The 16,348-nt window shown below is 37.8% G+C and overlaps 1 protein-coding gene across 1 annotated transcript in view; it reads left to right on the top strand.

Annotated features, from left to right (window-relative positions):
• The window catches only part of LARGE1 (LARGE xylosyl- and glucuronyltransferase 1), a 188,488-nt gene that overhangs the window by 131,352 nt on the left and 40,788 nt on the right, over positions 1-16,348 (top strand). The window contains exon 7 of the mRNA XM_015812827.1: positions 3,749-3,874. Within this exon, the coding sequence (XP_015668313.1) occupies positions 3,749-3,874 (126 nt within the window). The remainder of the gene's footprint in view (positions 1-3,748; positions 3,875-16,348) is intronic.

Raw genomic sequence — 16,348 nt, forward strand, 5'->3', positions numbered from 1 at the left:
TCCTACTTTTTATTTCCAAGAGTCTAACATTTTGAAAGGAAAATGTATTTGAAGCATTCCTTCCTTAAAAGATTGCACAGCACAAAGGACAGGTGACTTGAAGATGTTCCAAAAGTATTCTGTCCAAACCATACAAAGCTCTATAGGTGAAAACAGCAGAATTATATCCAGAAACACAGGTATCCAATACAATGCTTAGAGTCTTGATGAAATATTCCTGTAAGAGCTCATACCCATCAGCAGTTTGAAGTTTTCAAGTGAAAAACATAACTTTTTCTTGATAGAGCTTCCCAGGCAAAAAACTTTTGGGCCTTTAGCAATTTAGCTAAGATTTTCTTGGCTACAGCCGCCATTTTCTGATCAAGTAGAAACCATGAATCAAAGAGGATCGAAGATTGTGGAACTGCAATTCCTCCCAAAGCCAAATAACAAGTTCAAAATGAGCCAGATGATTTTTAGAATAGACCGCAATTCCACCTTAATAATAAAAATAAATTGAGCTACTTTTATTCCAGCCAGTCCCCAACTTCCAACACTGGTTAAGAAGATACATTGTATCTCCTGCTTAGCCTGTTGTGAAAATATACAGGTCGGTATATCATCTGCATATTGGTGAAACTTCACTCTGAACTGATGAATTACCTCCGGAACTACCAAATGAGAATAATTAGAACCATTGCAAAATAGCCCCAGACCTCAAAGATAATCTACTGTGGTTGATGAGTTCCATAACTGCTCAGTGGTCTCAAAATCCCAAAAAAACAGTATTCCTTCCACTCACAAGTTATTCATAAAGTTTCCAGTTTTCATCACACAACCAGATCAAAGTTTAACTGAAAAGCTTCAAGATAACCTGCTTTATCCAGAGTCTCAGTAAATGATATTTCATAAAAAAAATCTCTGAAATCTTTCTTAAACAGGAAATGCTAGAGACTGGACGATTGTTGCCCAATATTGCAAGATAAGAAAATGAGTTATTCTATTATTTTTTTCCTCTTTCTAGGAAAAAACTGTAAGCAGTGATATATGTAGGCCAGTGTTTCTCAACCTTGACAATTTTAAGGCATGTGGACTTCAACTCCCAGAATTCCACAGCCAGCAATGCTGGCTGTGGAATTCTGGGAGTTGAAGTCCACATGCCTTAAAATTGTCAAGGTTGAGAAACACTGATGTAGGCACTGTTTCATTACTTCTGCAATGTAATGGGTTAGGATCAATCACTTTTTCCTACCAAGTATTCTACATATAGTGCTAAATGATAGGTTGGTGGGAAAGTAGACAGTCAAAAAGATAGTGCTTTTCCAATAGATACCAAGATCCTTGTAAAAAAGTTTCAAGTGAGGCAGCCTTGGTTTAAATATGAGGGTTATATATGGAATTCAATTTAACTGTCTGGTCTGAAAAGTATAATCTTATAATCAATACCCATTCTGAACTGAAGGCAGAAGTGATTGAAGCATTTTGGATTAACTATTAGCTTTGATGATATTTAATCACATACTGCATTTCCAGGATGATACATATCTAAGTACCTGTATATGTTTTATCTGACCATATTTTGTTTTTTACTCCCCCCACATTCCATGTCTTTTTAGCTTATTTTGTTATCCTTTTTTATTCAAAGTATGGCTTTTTTGCAATGTTCTCTGAATTTTCTTCCTATTCAACACCACCACCACCATCATTATCAACAAAAAAGTGATAAATATCCAAACTCTCTATTATTTCTTTCAAATTTATCACTTTTTTCCTCACACTGTTGAAGAGATACCACTGATAATATATTAGATTACTGTTGGACCTTATGCATAAGTATATTTCATGATAGCTGAGAAGCTTCAGCGGAGTCAGAACTCCACTACTTTGATTCTGAGTAGTGTGTCAAATGAGGCCACTATATTCCTTCACTAAAATTCTGAAAGAATAGCATTGCTTTTTAAGCCTAACCCAAGGCTCATTATTAAAGCCCACCTGAAGCCGAAATAACCAAACTCAAATTATCATATTTAGAACACATTATGCAAAATTCTAGCTCTCTTGAAAAGTCTATAATGCTGGGAAAGGTGGGAAAGAGATGGCTATATAGAGGAATACAGAGTTTGCCTTCAAGTAAAGTGAACTCTACCTAGGAAAACAGTGAAGTGTGTTTTCCAAAAGAAAACTCAAGATTGGCCTGCTTTGACTGTGTTTGGTATGAAAGAGAGGGAAAGGGAAGCTCTGTCAGATTTTCTATGGTTATAGCCTATATCAGTGATGGCGAACCTTTTAGAGACTGAGTGCCCAAAAACTGGCCCCGCCCCCTGCTCCACCCCCTGCCCTGCCCTCACCCCGCCTGCCTGCAGGGCCACTCACTGCCTCCAGGGCCCGCCGCAGATTGCCCAGGCAGCCCAGCAGCGCCATGGCAGCCACGCCCTCTGCCGGCGTCCCACAGCATCAACTGTGCATGATGGGGGGTGAGGGCAGAGTCTTGTCTACGCTGCCTGGCTGCCATGTCCTTGGCTGCGCTGCTCCGCGTGGGCCACGCTCAGGGGTGACTCCTCCAGGGGGGCTGCTGGTGAGGGGGTCTCAGGGGGAGTCAAGGCTGGGGCAATGGCACGTGTGCCCACAGAGAGGGCTCTGAGTGCCACCTCTGGCACCCGTGCCATAGGTTCGCCACCACTGGCCTACATCAACAACATTCTAGTATTTGTGATGTCTGTTTTCCAAGCTGGTCTAAATCAAATGACTGACAGATGAATTCATAGTGCAACAAATATACCCAATGGAAGATCTGAGGGATCCAGGCTAGAAAGAGATCATGCTGGAGAATATCTCTTTGGTTGTTAGGAGTCAGCACCAACTTGATGGCATACAGTATAACTAGTCAAACAATGTGGAAAGTCAATATCTAAAGAAATAGTGTTCCTAATAATCAGAAAGGCCCTTATCTACACTCTTCTGTTAGAAGAAGTATATTATTAAACTTAAAAAAAAGATTTTTCTTTATGGGACACTGCAAAATTGGATGCTCTCACTAGGGAAATATAGTAAGGATTAGGGTAGATCCTTTTAGCTCCAAATTAAAACACACCTTTTTACCTTTAAAAAGCAATATTGAATATATTGAAGCTCTTGTTTTTAAGTTGTTAATGCAGTTAAATCTAGATAAGTTTTAATTTATTATGGTTTGTTGGTTGATCCTTCTTAGTTTGCAGTTTGATGCTTTTAACCTCAAACGTTGCTATAAAATGTTTTTTTTATCTTTGATTATGAAGATACAGTATTCAGATCTGATAGTGACATAATGTATGTGGGCAGGTTTTAACAACCATGACAAGGAAAGGAGTAGGCAGCTTTGTTTTATAGTTAGTCTTTCTTGAGAACCCAACAGCTGTCAAATGTGAATCAGCAGCAAAGTTCCAGGCTATATTGACAAATATAGTGTAGGACTGACAATTTTTTCTTTCAAAACTAAAACACCCAAATCTTGACTTTCAATTCTTAGTTATTTTATTTATTCAATTTATTTGCTGCCCATCTCATAGTGAATGACTCTGGGCAGCCTCCAGCATTAAAACATTAAAATCCTAACACATAAATATCTTTAAAAGAATAAAAATAGAAATCCCAATCAAGATAAATTATTGTTCAAAGATGGGGAGTTATAGTTTATCCACATTTTTATTATAATTATAAAGACAGCTTGCAACATGAAATTGCTTTTCTGCAAGGTGAAAAATGTTGTTTGTCTGGTTGTTTGTCTTTCTAGGACATTTTCAATGCAGTCATCAAACAGAATCCCTTTCTTGTCTATCAGCTTCCCTGTTTCTGGAATGTCCAATTGTCAGACCACACCCGCTCTGAACAATGCTACCGGGATGTTTCTGATCTTAAGGTAAGTTTTAGTTGATGGACTGACTAATAATAACCAGCTCTGCATATGGGTAGAGAGATTAATATATCTGATTTGTTTTACTTTTGTATATACTTATTCACAAGTGTTTTCTACCAAATTTCCTCAACATTAAAATTAAAACATACTATAGTTTTAATTCAACTTCCCTAATATATGCATTTTGTATGCAACCATCTTTAATATATGCCTTTTAATACAAGAGTTGCATTACAAAATATATTATTTTAGCATTATAGGAACAAACGTGGATGTCATGTAAGCATTTGTATTTGTGTAAGAGGAAATTATAAAAGTATGGATAAAGCATTTTAGAATGATATATAAGTGAGTCAGAGGTAATTAACCAGACTTTCTTCCCTCTCTTTTATAAATTTATGGCACAAAACCTAGAGATGTCTTCAGCTCCAGGAAAGAAAATTGCTTATTAAAACTATTTGAAACTGGAAGCACCTGCAGGGTCCAATGCTTTCATCACAATGAGAACACAGCATCATTGCCATTGCAATGGAAGCTCTGCTCATTTTTAGATATGTGCACAAATACGACACACATACAAAAGGGCTGACTTTGCATTTTAATAGTATGATCTTTGCATTTTAATAGTATGATGTTGCTTTTGTTATTTGCCATCGTCTCTCGATCAAAGCAATCTTCAGTTTTATGTGTGAATAAAATGGAACCAAAAGAGAATATCACCTCTTTGACACCTTTATAGATCAAGGTTTATGCCTATTAACATATAGTCATTTTCACGTGTACTTAGAGGAAGTAACACTGTTCAGTGAGAATTGTTTCTAGGTAAGTAAGCAATGCAATGGTTTACTGTTCTTACGCTTTAAAAGTGGCTGGACATGGGATATTAAATGTAATTATTGCCATCTTGTTACCATCTTGGGTGTTAGCTTAGAGCTTAGAGCACTTCTTTCTTTGGAAAATGGATGAATAGATTAAATAAAACATATTTCATAGAAATGATCATATTATAGGTAGTCGCCAACTTACAACTGTAATGGAGCCCAGAATTTCAACTGTGACTCATGACGGTCATACATCAAGGCACCCATGTGTCTGACTCAATTTTACAACCTTTTGTAGAGTTCATGAAGTAAATGCCATGGTCATAAAGAGAATGCTGTGGACATTAAGGGAATACTGCAATCATTGAGCAAGGCAGTCCGTGCCTATGAGCATTTTTTGCCAGAAACTGTCTGAAAAGGTTGCCAAGCACTCGAAATGTGGTCATGTGACTGCAGGGGATTGCTGCCATTGGAACTCCAGAACCAAGTTGTAACTACCTTTTGGGAGGGCATTGTGACTTTGAATGGTCCCTAATCAACAGGTCATTAACCAAAAATTACCTGTATTTCTGCTAGATCATGGACTCTTTCTCAAACTTTGGCATTATTGCTGCTCCAGTAATGATATTGCATGCAGTAGGATTTTCCAGATCCTGAAAAATGTTTTCCACTTAAAAACCATAGATAAATTTTGGAAAATTTACTAAATAAAATATCCTTATGCTTAGATATCTATAGATAGAACCATAGGGCTGTAAGGGGCCTTGGAGATCTTCTAGTCCAAAGACAAATGGCTGTCCAATCTTTTCTTGAAAACTTCCAGCAATAGAGCACTCTCAACTTCAGGAGACAAGCTGTTCTATTGATTAATTGTTTGCACTTTCAGAAAATTTCTCCTTAGTTCTAAGTTGGATCTCTCTTTAACGAGCTTCCATCCATTGCTTCTTGTCCTACCCTCAGGTGCTTTGGAGAATAAGTCAACCACCTCTTCTCTGAAACAGATTCTCAAGTATTGGAAGACAATTATCATATCACCCCTAATACTTCTTTTCAGTAGGCTAGACATACCTAGGTCCCTTAACCATTCATCGTACAGTTTAGCCTCTTATCTTTGTTGACCTTCTCTGCATTTTTTATAGGATCTTACACTCTTTCTCAGGTCCTAACGCCTTTTTGTAATGTGGTGACCCAAACTGGACACAATATTTCAAGTGTGGCCTCATTAGTGCAGTATAAAGGTGTACTATCATTTCTCGTGATTGTGAAGCTATCCCTCTATTAATGCAGCTAGGATTGCTTTGGCTTTTTTGGTAGCTGCAGCACACTGCTGGCTTATACTTAAGTGATGGTCCATTAGGATACCAAAATACTGCCATAGTTATTACTGTTGAGCCAAGTACCATCTATTCTATATATGTGCATTTGATTTTTCCTGCCTAAGTGCAAGACCCTATTTATCTCACCACTGAACTGCATCTTGTTAGATCATGTACACACATTAGTATAGGATTGCGATCCCCAACCGTTGCGACTTGGTGATCCAGCTGGGGGGGAGAGGGGAACTGGGCCACGTGAGTGGTGGGCTGGCACACGCACTCATACAGCTCGACTTGCATGAGTCATGGGCCAGCCTGCATACACACAAGTGCCCGCCAGCCCACTACTTGGGCAAGTTGAGTTGTGTGCGCGTGCTGGCCCATCACTCATGTGGCCCAATTCCAAATAAGCCACAACCCAGGGGTTGGGAACACCTGGTATAGGACACTGCCATGCACAAACAAAACAGTGGGATCTAGCTAGGAATGTAAACACATTTTGTTGTTAACTCTCACATTCTGCTCCTAACAGACCCCCCAGTGGAATAATCACTACAATCAAGACAACTCTGACCAGATTTCATTTCCCAAAAACAAAATAATTGGGGCAAGGAAGATATTGGGAGATGGTGCACTTATTTTATCATATTTACAAGCTGCAGAAATATCTAGGTGTCTTTTTAAAAATGTAAACAACATGGATTTTCTTCAGTGATGGTTCTGGACTCCCCAAGTTATTTTTGCAGGGTATTATGCAGTCAAATAAGAGTTGCTGTTGAATAAAAGGCTTGCACCCATGACAAAAATAGTCATTGTTAAGTCATAAATTAAGTATAACTCCCAAAAGCTGTCTGAGAGCCAGATCATAATACAAATTGACTAAAGCAGTAGAAGAGGGGGGATTTTTATAAATGTGCATACTCTTCATATTTGCAATATGAAGTAAGTACAACCAAAGTAATTTTATTCTCTTTATATACTTTTGATGGGGGAAGTGGAAAGGAGAAAGGGATCAAGCTCTTCCATATTTGCACTATAAGCTAATGGGATAACTGCAAATTGCTTTACATCTCCAACCTAGTGTCAGTGCAGAGAATGATAAAACAAAATAAATCCCTGTTCTATAATTATGCTTAGCATCACTGAGTGTCTCACAGAAGTCATGTTAAGGTCTATTTTTGAAACAGAACTGCAGCTTAAAGTTGTTGCTTCATGAGCGGGACTCTATGGATCATATTAAGCTGAACTGATCAGTTTCATCCAAGAATAATTTCACTTGTGGATCTGCCCTACTTGTATCAAGAAATATATATCTATTAGTTTAATAGGCAGAGTCACTGGTGCATACGTGTGGTCCATGGGGGGGGGGGGAAGTGGAGTTGACATATTTAGCACAAGCTTGATTTTTAAAACAAAAATGTGAAAATTAAGCAGTTTCAATGACATTTAAAATAAATGGCCCGATATAGTATATTTGGCACATTCAGTATTTCATACTGATTCCAGCTGGAGTGAAGAATAATGTAGAAGAAACCTCCAAGGGATAGGAAAGAAAGAGATGAATAGTACATGTTGGCATTAGAAGATTAGGAAGGATTGTGTGGGGGGAAAAGAACCATAAAAGTTTTTAAATTCCAAACTAAGCTCAACAAGATCTTAGCATTCCTTAAATCAAACAAAACCAAATTATTCCTATCAAGCAAAAAAGGCACCAACTTAATTTCGTCTGGCCCCAAGATCACAGGGACTTGGGAATTTGTCAACATTATCAAAGTATTCTATTTCAAAGTTAACTATCATAAGTGGCTGTTGTTCATTTATATATATATTTCTCTGTTGCTTTGCTCGTAATTTTGAGCAATGAATGCTTTTGTATGAGACGAAGGAGGGCAACTTGAGACCCCAGAACCAGCCCTCTTGGAGAGCGTTGGGGGGAGGGAGAAGACTTAATATCCTAGCCCTCACCGAGCACAAATTCCAAACATCACAATTTCCTGTTATTTTGATGTGGGAAAGACATAAATACTACTGTATAAGCTTTAAAATAGTAAAATAAATTAGAATAGCAAGCATAACTAACACCCCAAATATCCCCATCCAAAAGAAAAGAAAAAAGAAACTGTCCCCATGCATTACAGAGCTTTGTTTCATCTTGTGTGGAATGTTGTTGTTGTTGTTCAGTCATTAAATTGTATCTGATTCTTCGGGACCCCAAGGACCATAGCATGCCAGCTACTCTCCCTCCTCCTCCTCCACTGTTTCCTGGAATTTGTCCAAATTCATGTTCATTGCATTGATAACACTATTAGTTTTTGAGGCTCAAAAGGGATGGGGTTTGGGGTTTTTCTTTTTGATTTTTTGAGTCTCCAGATAGTAAACTGTGTCCTGAATATCTTTCGAAATGCTCCAAATGTTTAGGAAATCGTTGCAGAAGAAAGTGATTTAATTAACCATCCAACTGAAGCAATGTCCCTTCACTTTTTGGTTGTGGGTTGTTGGAATAGTCCTTCAGATATTTACAAAACCCTTTTTCATAATTAAGGAACATTTCCTCTATGAGCACATGAAATTTAAGAGGACTTAGATTATACTCTGAATCTCAGTTCGCGTAGCCAAACTCCTCTCTGTTTTGAACAGCCTCCCAAAGAAACAAACAGTTTTTCCTTCCACAGCAGCCCATTACTTCTCAGATCACTCTAATTTCTGGCAAGGTTTGCTTTTCTGCCTCTGCTGCCTTAGCTTGCTTACTCCGTGCTAGTCTTCTTGGCTTCCCATTTACTTGTAACAAGAGCTGCCTTATGTGGAACAAAGGCATTGATTTCTCTCCACTTCCTTGGTCACTTCTCAGACTTCGGTTCCTTTGGACTCAGTGTGGGGCAGCCACCAAAGCTGTGCTTCTCTTTGCTTACATCCACTAACGTTGGCAGGCAGGAATAGGGCAGGATAAGCTGCTCTGCTTTGCCTTGTATTCCCAGCAGGTAAAAAATACAGTGTAGGATCAAGACCAGCAGGCCTGCCCTTGCTCTGCCCAGCATTGGATGGTAATTGGGTAGAGATGGGGTGATAGCCCAGGCTGTGCTGCTATGATCATGTTACGGCCTGTTCCTCACTATTCTTTCCCCCTGTATAACAGAAGCCTTTTATAGGTACCTTATGGCTACCTGTATAAAGCATCGGTTGGCTTCAGAATGCTGAAGAGACAAAATTGATCTGTTTCTCTGAAAAGAACTTCACTAAACGGGATTCCTCTGTGATGCCCAAGATTACATTTGGCCAAGCTGTCTTATTATGTCTCCTTTGTCTGCCTTTGTCTCTCTTCACCTCAAAGAATTTGCTTTGGCCTTGCTTGCTGGATCTGGCTTCTCCTTTAAGCCATGGATAGCCAAAGAAAGAAATGTAGAAAGTATAGAGGATGGCCTTGAGGGACAGAATGAAGATCCAAGGCAATGTTCAGATAAAAGTTACCCACACCAAGAAAGTAGTCTACAAAAATGCTTCGGATAGCAGCAGCACCCCAATTCACACAGAGGTAAAAGAGGAAATATTCAGACTTGAAATATTCTGTTACTGTAGCTGTTCTAACAAAAAAAAATGCTTTAGGCCCACACAGCATTTGTTTCTTAGTCTGGTCTACTTTATAGGGCTGACAAGAACCAACAGTAAGGATATGAAAACAGATCTTGCCCAAGCATCTCAAGATCACAGGACTTGATTTTAAAACATTGGGAAGAACTTGCATTAAAAGGCATATGGATCACATATATCACATGCATAGAGCCATGGTGGTGCAGTGGTTAGAATGCAGCACTGCAGGCTAACTCACTGCTTACTCCAAGAGTTTGATTATGAACGGCTCAAGGTTGACTCAGCCTTCCATCCTTCCGAGGTCGGTAAAATGAGGACCCAGATTGTTGAGAGCAATATGCTGACTCTGTAAACCGCTTAGAGAGGGCTGTAAAGCACTATGAAGCTGTATATAAGTCTAAGTGCTATTGCCATATTTAATATGCAAAGATCCATAGATCCATCCATTGTTTCTGCACACAAATATTAATTGCAGCCTCAGCCACTAAACATTTCCAGCCTTAGGTCAGAGACTGCAGTAGTCCAACTTAAAAAAAAATTTTTTTTCTGCTGGATAAAGAGTTTTCAGCCCCAGAAAATTGACAAAGACAACACAGCAACTGAAATCCTATATAACAAGTTAATTAATTGTGAATTTCCCCAACAATGAATTCAGTGACCTCACTAAAGGAATCAAGCAAAGAATTTGCTGGTTGTCAAGGATACAACACAGATAATTTGGGCACTGAAAATAATTGCAGAAACTATTTTTTTCAACAAAAAAAAATAATTCAATAAAAGTTCATTTCAGCAGTAGATTTTAATTACTGAAAATATGCCCCTTCCCATAAATCCCTCCCTTAATACTCCTCGTTCAATTGTACCATCATGTTAAACATAATCTGTGCTGAACTATTGCTTCTCCAGTTATTCAAATCATATACCTTATTGTGAAAAATAAACTACACTAATTAGTTCTTTGCCATCATATCTTCCTATCTATATTTTCTAAAGGAGAACCCACCTTGTAAAAATTGTCTGCTAAAATGTCTATTATTTCAGCACTGTAACCCAAAATAGGCCTTTCAAATTCATCACAACTCTTTTTCATTTGTTGTATTTCTTGCAAGGCCTATAAATTGGACTGGATATAGTTCTGATTGTGAACACTTGCCTTGATCCTTGGCCTTCTTTGTTTTTCATGCTTAGCAATATTTCCTATATCTTCAAAAGCAAATTCAGTTCCTAGAAAGTTAGGTGATTGGCTCTTCCTTCAATTTGCAGCTTATATTGGTTTGACATTTTTTGATTGTGGAGTCCTTGTACTGTCTGAGTTTGCTTTGCTTGCATTAGTTTCATGTAATTACACACTCACTAGCACTGAGGATGTTAGCTAGTCAGGTAATGAAATGTCTACAAGCAAATAACCAAGCTCAAAGAGAACACCAAGAACTCCACAGTTCAATCCTGAGCTATCTTTATTTTCTTGACTATCCTAACAGGGCAATCACATTTTTCAAACAGAAGAGTTAGTTTACATTTTATCAAACTAGAATGTAAAATAAAAACAATATATCTTTGTCCTTTTTTTAGCAATTGATTTGCTTGTTTATATGCTACCCTTCTCACCATTAAGATGACTCTGGGAACTTACAAACAGTAGAAACATAATTTTAAAGAAAAACTATATAAAAAAACTAAAAGGAGATGGACAGCATAGGAATGAGATCTTGTTACCCATTAAGCACCACCAGTGGTGAGTGTCCCCTCGGGCCCCCAAACCAACCAGTAAAACCAAGTTTTAATACCTTCTGGAAGGCCAAAAGGGTGAAGGTAGTTCTCACGTCTGGTGGTGAGAGTGTGCCACAGAGCTAGGACCAAAGTGGAAAAGGCTCTTTTCATTGACCCTACCTGCCATAATTTCTTAGCAGATAAGGAACAAATTGGGGTAAGATGGTATAAGATCTCTTGCCTTGAGCAGGGTGCAAGCTGCTCTAATGAATACTTTGCTGTGCCTGTAGGATTGCCTAGCTCGGTTTAATAGCAAATCATAGTTTGCCAGTTTGCTTAACATGCATTTGATATGGTTTCCATGCTAAGGCCCAGACAAACCATAGGTTATTGGCTTTGATATAATGACCCATTGCATATCAGCAAGAATATTGTTCACTTCATGACATAAAAAGAGAATATGTAAGCCTAAACTTGTTTATATATTGTAATGCACACTTTCCTTTTCTTACTCCAGTATCAAATACAGTATCACAATTTTCTTTAGCAAAGTTCCAATATCTCCAATATTAAGGAAGGTTGTTTTTCCCAGAATCTTTCAGCTCTGAAGGGCAAAACTGATGATCCTAACCTTAAAATATCTGTATTCAGTAGCACATTATGACAAACCTCTTATTACTTTCCTAGTTTTTGGAAACTTTGATCCATCAATTTGAAATGCAAATATGCTTCAATTCCACAGTGTGGATACAACTAATTCTGCTTCATTGTAATAAGATAGTTAAATTCCCCAGTTCCTAAAAGGGCTAATCTTCTTTTGAGAATGACTTCTTAAGGTTGGTGTAGCATTCAGTGGAAGCTTCTGTTCAAGAAAGGTCAGGTTCCTAATAGTTCAACATTCAAACATAAAAAAGATAAATATTCATGGAATTCTGTATGAAGTATGTCAATAGGGAAAAATATAGTCAGAAAGACTGTAAGAAAGAGTGGGCTGCTCTGATCAAAGAAGTATTCAAAATTGGGGGTAGCTACTTGCCCTAGAAAAGTTTTCCATTTATTATTTATTTAAAAATATGTAGCAGTTACAAGGGCATCAACATTCATAGTTGAATTATGTGGGATATGAGTTCTGTTGAATTATAATAGATTATGCAGCATTATGTACAGTACGTATCAACAGAAGAACTTTCCACCTGATTTCATCCTGACTGGGGGTTATTGTAATTGGACTTCAATGTTGTAAACTTTAATAAAATTATTTTTTTTAAAAAAAAAAGTGTATCTGAACAGAGCCAGGTTGGAGAAAGTTGTTCTACTTCAACCCAATTTATTACTGTAAACCTATTGTTAGAAAATGTGCCATGCTTATATAAATGGGAAAGAGAGTATTATTTATGGCATTCATAAATTCTTAAACATTTCAAAAGAGTAAGGATAAATGCATTTTCTCAGATCCGTGTCCTGTTAAAACTCCCGTTGCCATGACCTTTAACTGGGCAAAATTGTGCGTCGAAGGGCAATAATTTCTGAACCATGGTACCTCAAATGAGCTAACTTACAGAATGTGTCCAAAATCCAAAACCCATTGCTCCTATGGGAATAAAATTTGGAGAATTTGTAGATGCTTCAGTGCTATTGGTTGCTGCTACACTGCTGGATTACTGCTGCTGCCACGAGTTTCATTTTCAATGTTCAGTGACTTTCCCAGGACGGAAGGAAGGAAGGAAGGAAGGAAGGAAGGAAGGAAGGAAGGAAGGAAGGAAGGAAGGAAGGAAGGAAGGAAGGAAGGAAGGAAGGAAGGAATACAATATAGTAAAAGTAAAACACACAAACCTATATTTTTATTTTCTTGAAGAGCAATTGTAGTTGTGTGTATGTGTGTGTGTATGTATTTAATTACCCTATAAATCTAGCCATGCATGTAAATATAGTAAGAGTGATAAAGCATCTGTCTAGTTCAATGGCTCCCAACTTTTTCTGTACCCCGCACCCCTAGAACGCTTCTGATATATTCTTGCATCCCTTACAAAAGTTTGAAATAACAGCAACGAATTATGCATATATGCTATAATTTTGAAAACCCAAGTTTTCGCACCCCCTGGAATATTGTCTTGCACCCCTGGTTCGGAAGCCCGGTCTAGTTCTTGTACGTATTACTGTACAGATAAAGGAGAATATTTGTTGAAATGAGGGATCCTTAGTTCTCTCTGTGCTCATTTCTCTGCAGTAGTCTATTGTGTGCTGTTTTTGCATCAATATAAATTTTTAGAATTTTAAAGGACATATATATAACTATATATTCATGTTGCTATATTGTTTTACAAGATCTACATTTGTGGACAAATTTTAAATGAAAATATATATTGCATTATAATATATTCCTATTTTTTAAAACGTTTAATTATACAGGTAGTCTTCCAGGTATAATAGACCATTTAATGACCATTTGACATTACAACACCTCCCCAAAAGCTACAGACAAACCTGTTTCAAAGTTACAATACCTGCAGTGCCCTCATGGTCATTTGCTCTTGCAACCAACCATAGAAACATTGCACAAACCCATCCACCTATTTCTCTTCCATCTTGCCCCGCTGGGTCCCCGTAGGGTTTGCCACCCCAGCAGGATCCACCCATTCCTCCCCACTCCCACTCACTTAGCTTTCAAAGCTATCGAAATCTTAGGAAGTCAGGATAAGTATGGCTGCTCCATTGCTAGACCGTTGCTGGCACAATCAAGAATAAATCCTGCCAGTTTTTCTTTCCTCGCTATGCTTTGCTCCCCCAAAGCCCGCAGCTCTAGCAGAAAGGTAGTTTTCCTTGCTGGGTGACCTGAGAATAAATCCTGTCACTTTTGCCTTCCTCGCAATATTTTTTTCCCCCAGGATCAACAGCACTAGTGTAAAGCAACATAAAGGATTGTGCGGAAAGCAAAATCGGCAGGATTTATTTTCAGCTCACCCACTGCCAAAAACGGTAACTTTACACACTAGCTGGCTCTAGGGGAGCAAAGCATAGAAAGGAAAGCAAAAGCAGCAGGATTTCTTCTCAAATGTGTCATGTGGCCCAGCAATGGAGGGGTCCTCCCTACTCCAATTTCCTGAGCTCTGGATATCTTTCTATGATAAGTGTACAGTTGTGTGGGGTGGGGTAGGGAGGAGGCCCTTAGGGCTGTGGAGACTGCAAGGGGCAGGAAGCAGAGCATGGAATACCTCAGAGAATAGGGTGAGGCCTTGGGAGGCACAATGCAGGTGGGTCTGTGCCTGCACCAGGCCTCTTATGCTCTCCCCCACCCCTGAGTCAAACGCATGCTCTAATTAATGACCTGCATATTTGCTTAATGAATGCATTGGAAAGAGCAGGATGGGGAGGTTGTTAATAACATAATTATTTAATGTAGATATCAACTATAGACACTAATGGACAGGTTCTGTTACTGTCGTAAATCAAGGACTACCAGTACATTTTAAAAAAAATAAAAGTACAGAAATGCATTCAAAAACAATTGTACTGGGGTGGTTCCATTTAGATCTCAGTACTGCATGAAATTCTTGTGCATTTCTGAAGAAGAATGGTTTATACCATTCTGGAAGTTATCAAAATGGGCAAAGCTTACCAAGATCAAGTCAAAATATATCTGTAATATTTATTTGAGCATTTATATAAAGAGAGATCATGAGATGGCAATTATAAGATTAGATTTAGAACAGAAACGTTAAATTAAAATATTGTGAGTGGTTGCCAGTATTATGAACTCTTAAGGTTGAAATATATGGGCATATTATTAACTCCAAAAGAAGTAGGATTTAATTATTCATAATAATTTCCAGTAGGTGCTGACCTATATTATGTTCAGTTGTAAATTAAGGCATTTCAATAGTTTTAAGCCTGCATTTAGATTCTGCTCAGGAGCTTGTTCATATAGAATGCCAAATCATTCTGCAGACATGGCCTTCTCATCTTTCATAATACTAACCCAGGATTATAAAGATAAACAGAACTATAGAACAGGGTTAAAACAAATGTAGAACTAATTACACTTACACTTAAGTGGACTTACTATCCAGGTGTCTGAGTTGGAAGGTCTTAGAAATCTAATCATAAAATAAATAAAACAAGTTTGTGATATGGCAATGGTGCCTGTTTTTAAAGAAAAAGAAATCCCATCAGGCAAACAGATTACTGAGAAAAATTACTTCTATTAAGTAACTTTTCAGATCGTGATCATTCAGTAAAACCTATGTATTATGCAGGAGCTCTCTTCCAAACAAGGAAACATTTGTATTTTGCTATCCTCTTACTCTCAACTTTAACTGAATGTAATAGCCATTAAGTGATTCTGCAACAATATTTGTATCCTATTTTGATGATGGTGATAATGATGTATTGCTTTTGTCATCACAAGCCTATTATATTTATGAAAGCCATTATCCATTTCATGTATTTTTACATATTGAATGTCAAATGACTTGTAATATCTTAATTACAACATAAATTAATTCTGTGTTGTATATTTTTTGTGTTTCCTTAATAGTCCTTAAATATTGGACATACACTTATTCTTTACATGCTTACCTATAAACAGCACCACTGAAAAAAGGTGACACTAATCAGTTTCACTTATTCTCCTGTAGGCTTCATTAACCTCTGTTCACATATAGATTCCTGACACATCTTCCAGTATTATAACTTTATGAACAGCAAGTCCTTGAGATCCATTAAGTTTTGGACAAACAGAAACTTTCAATTTGTATCTGCCTAGTTGGCAGATATTAATGAAGTAATTGCCTAGACTGACTAATTTTTTTTGTGATAATCCCTGATTTGATTAAGACTTATTCTCACTGAGGTCATATCAATCAATCCTCAAGAATTTGTGCAGTCTTCTAAGTTCCATGCACTTCTGCCACAGCAGTTTATAGGACTAAATATGTACTGCAGATGCAGAAAGATAAAAATGGAGGATCTAGATCAGTGTTTCTCAAGCTTGGCAAATTTAAAATATGTGTACTTCAACTCCCAGTATGCTGGCTGGAAAATTCTGA

This window comes from Protobothrops mucrosquamatus, unplaced genomic scaffold (genome assembly GCF_001527695.2).
Source record: "Protobothrops mucrosquamatus isolate PMUCROS unplaced genomic scaffold, P.Mucros_1.0 scaffold113, whole genome shotgun sequence".
Taxonomy (NCBI): domain Eukaryota; kingdom Metazoa; phylum Chordata; class Lepidosauria; order Squamata; family Viperidae; genus Protobothrops; species Protobothrops mucrosquamatus.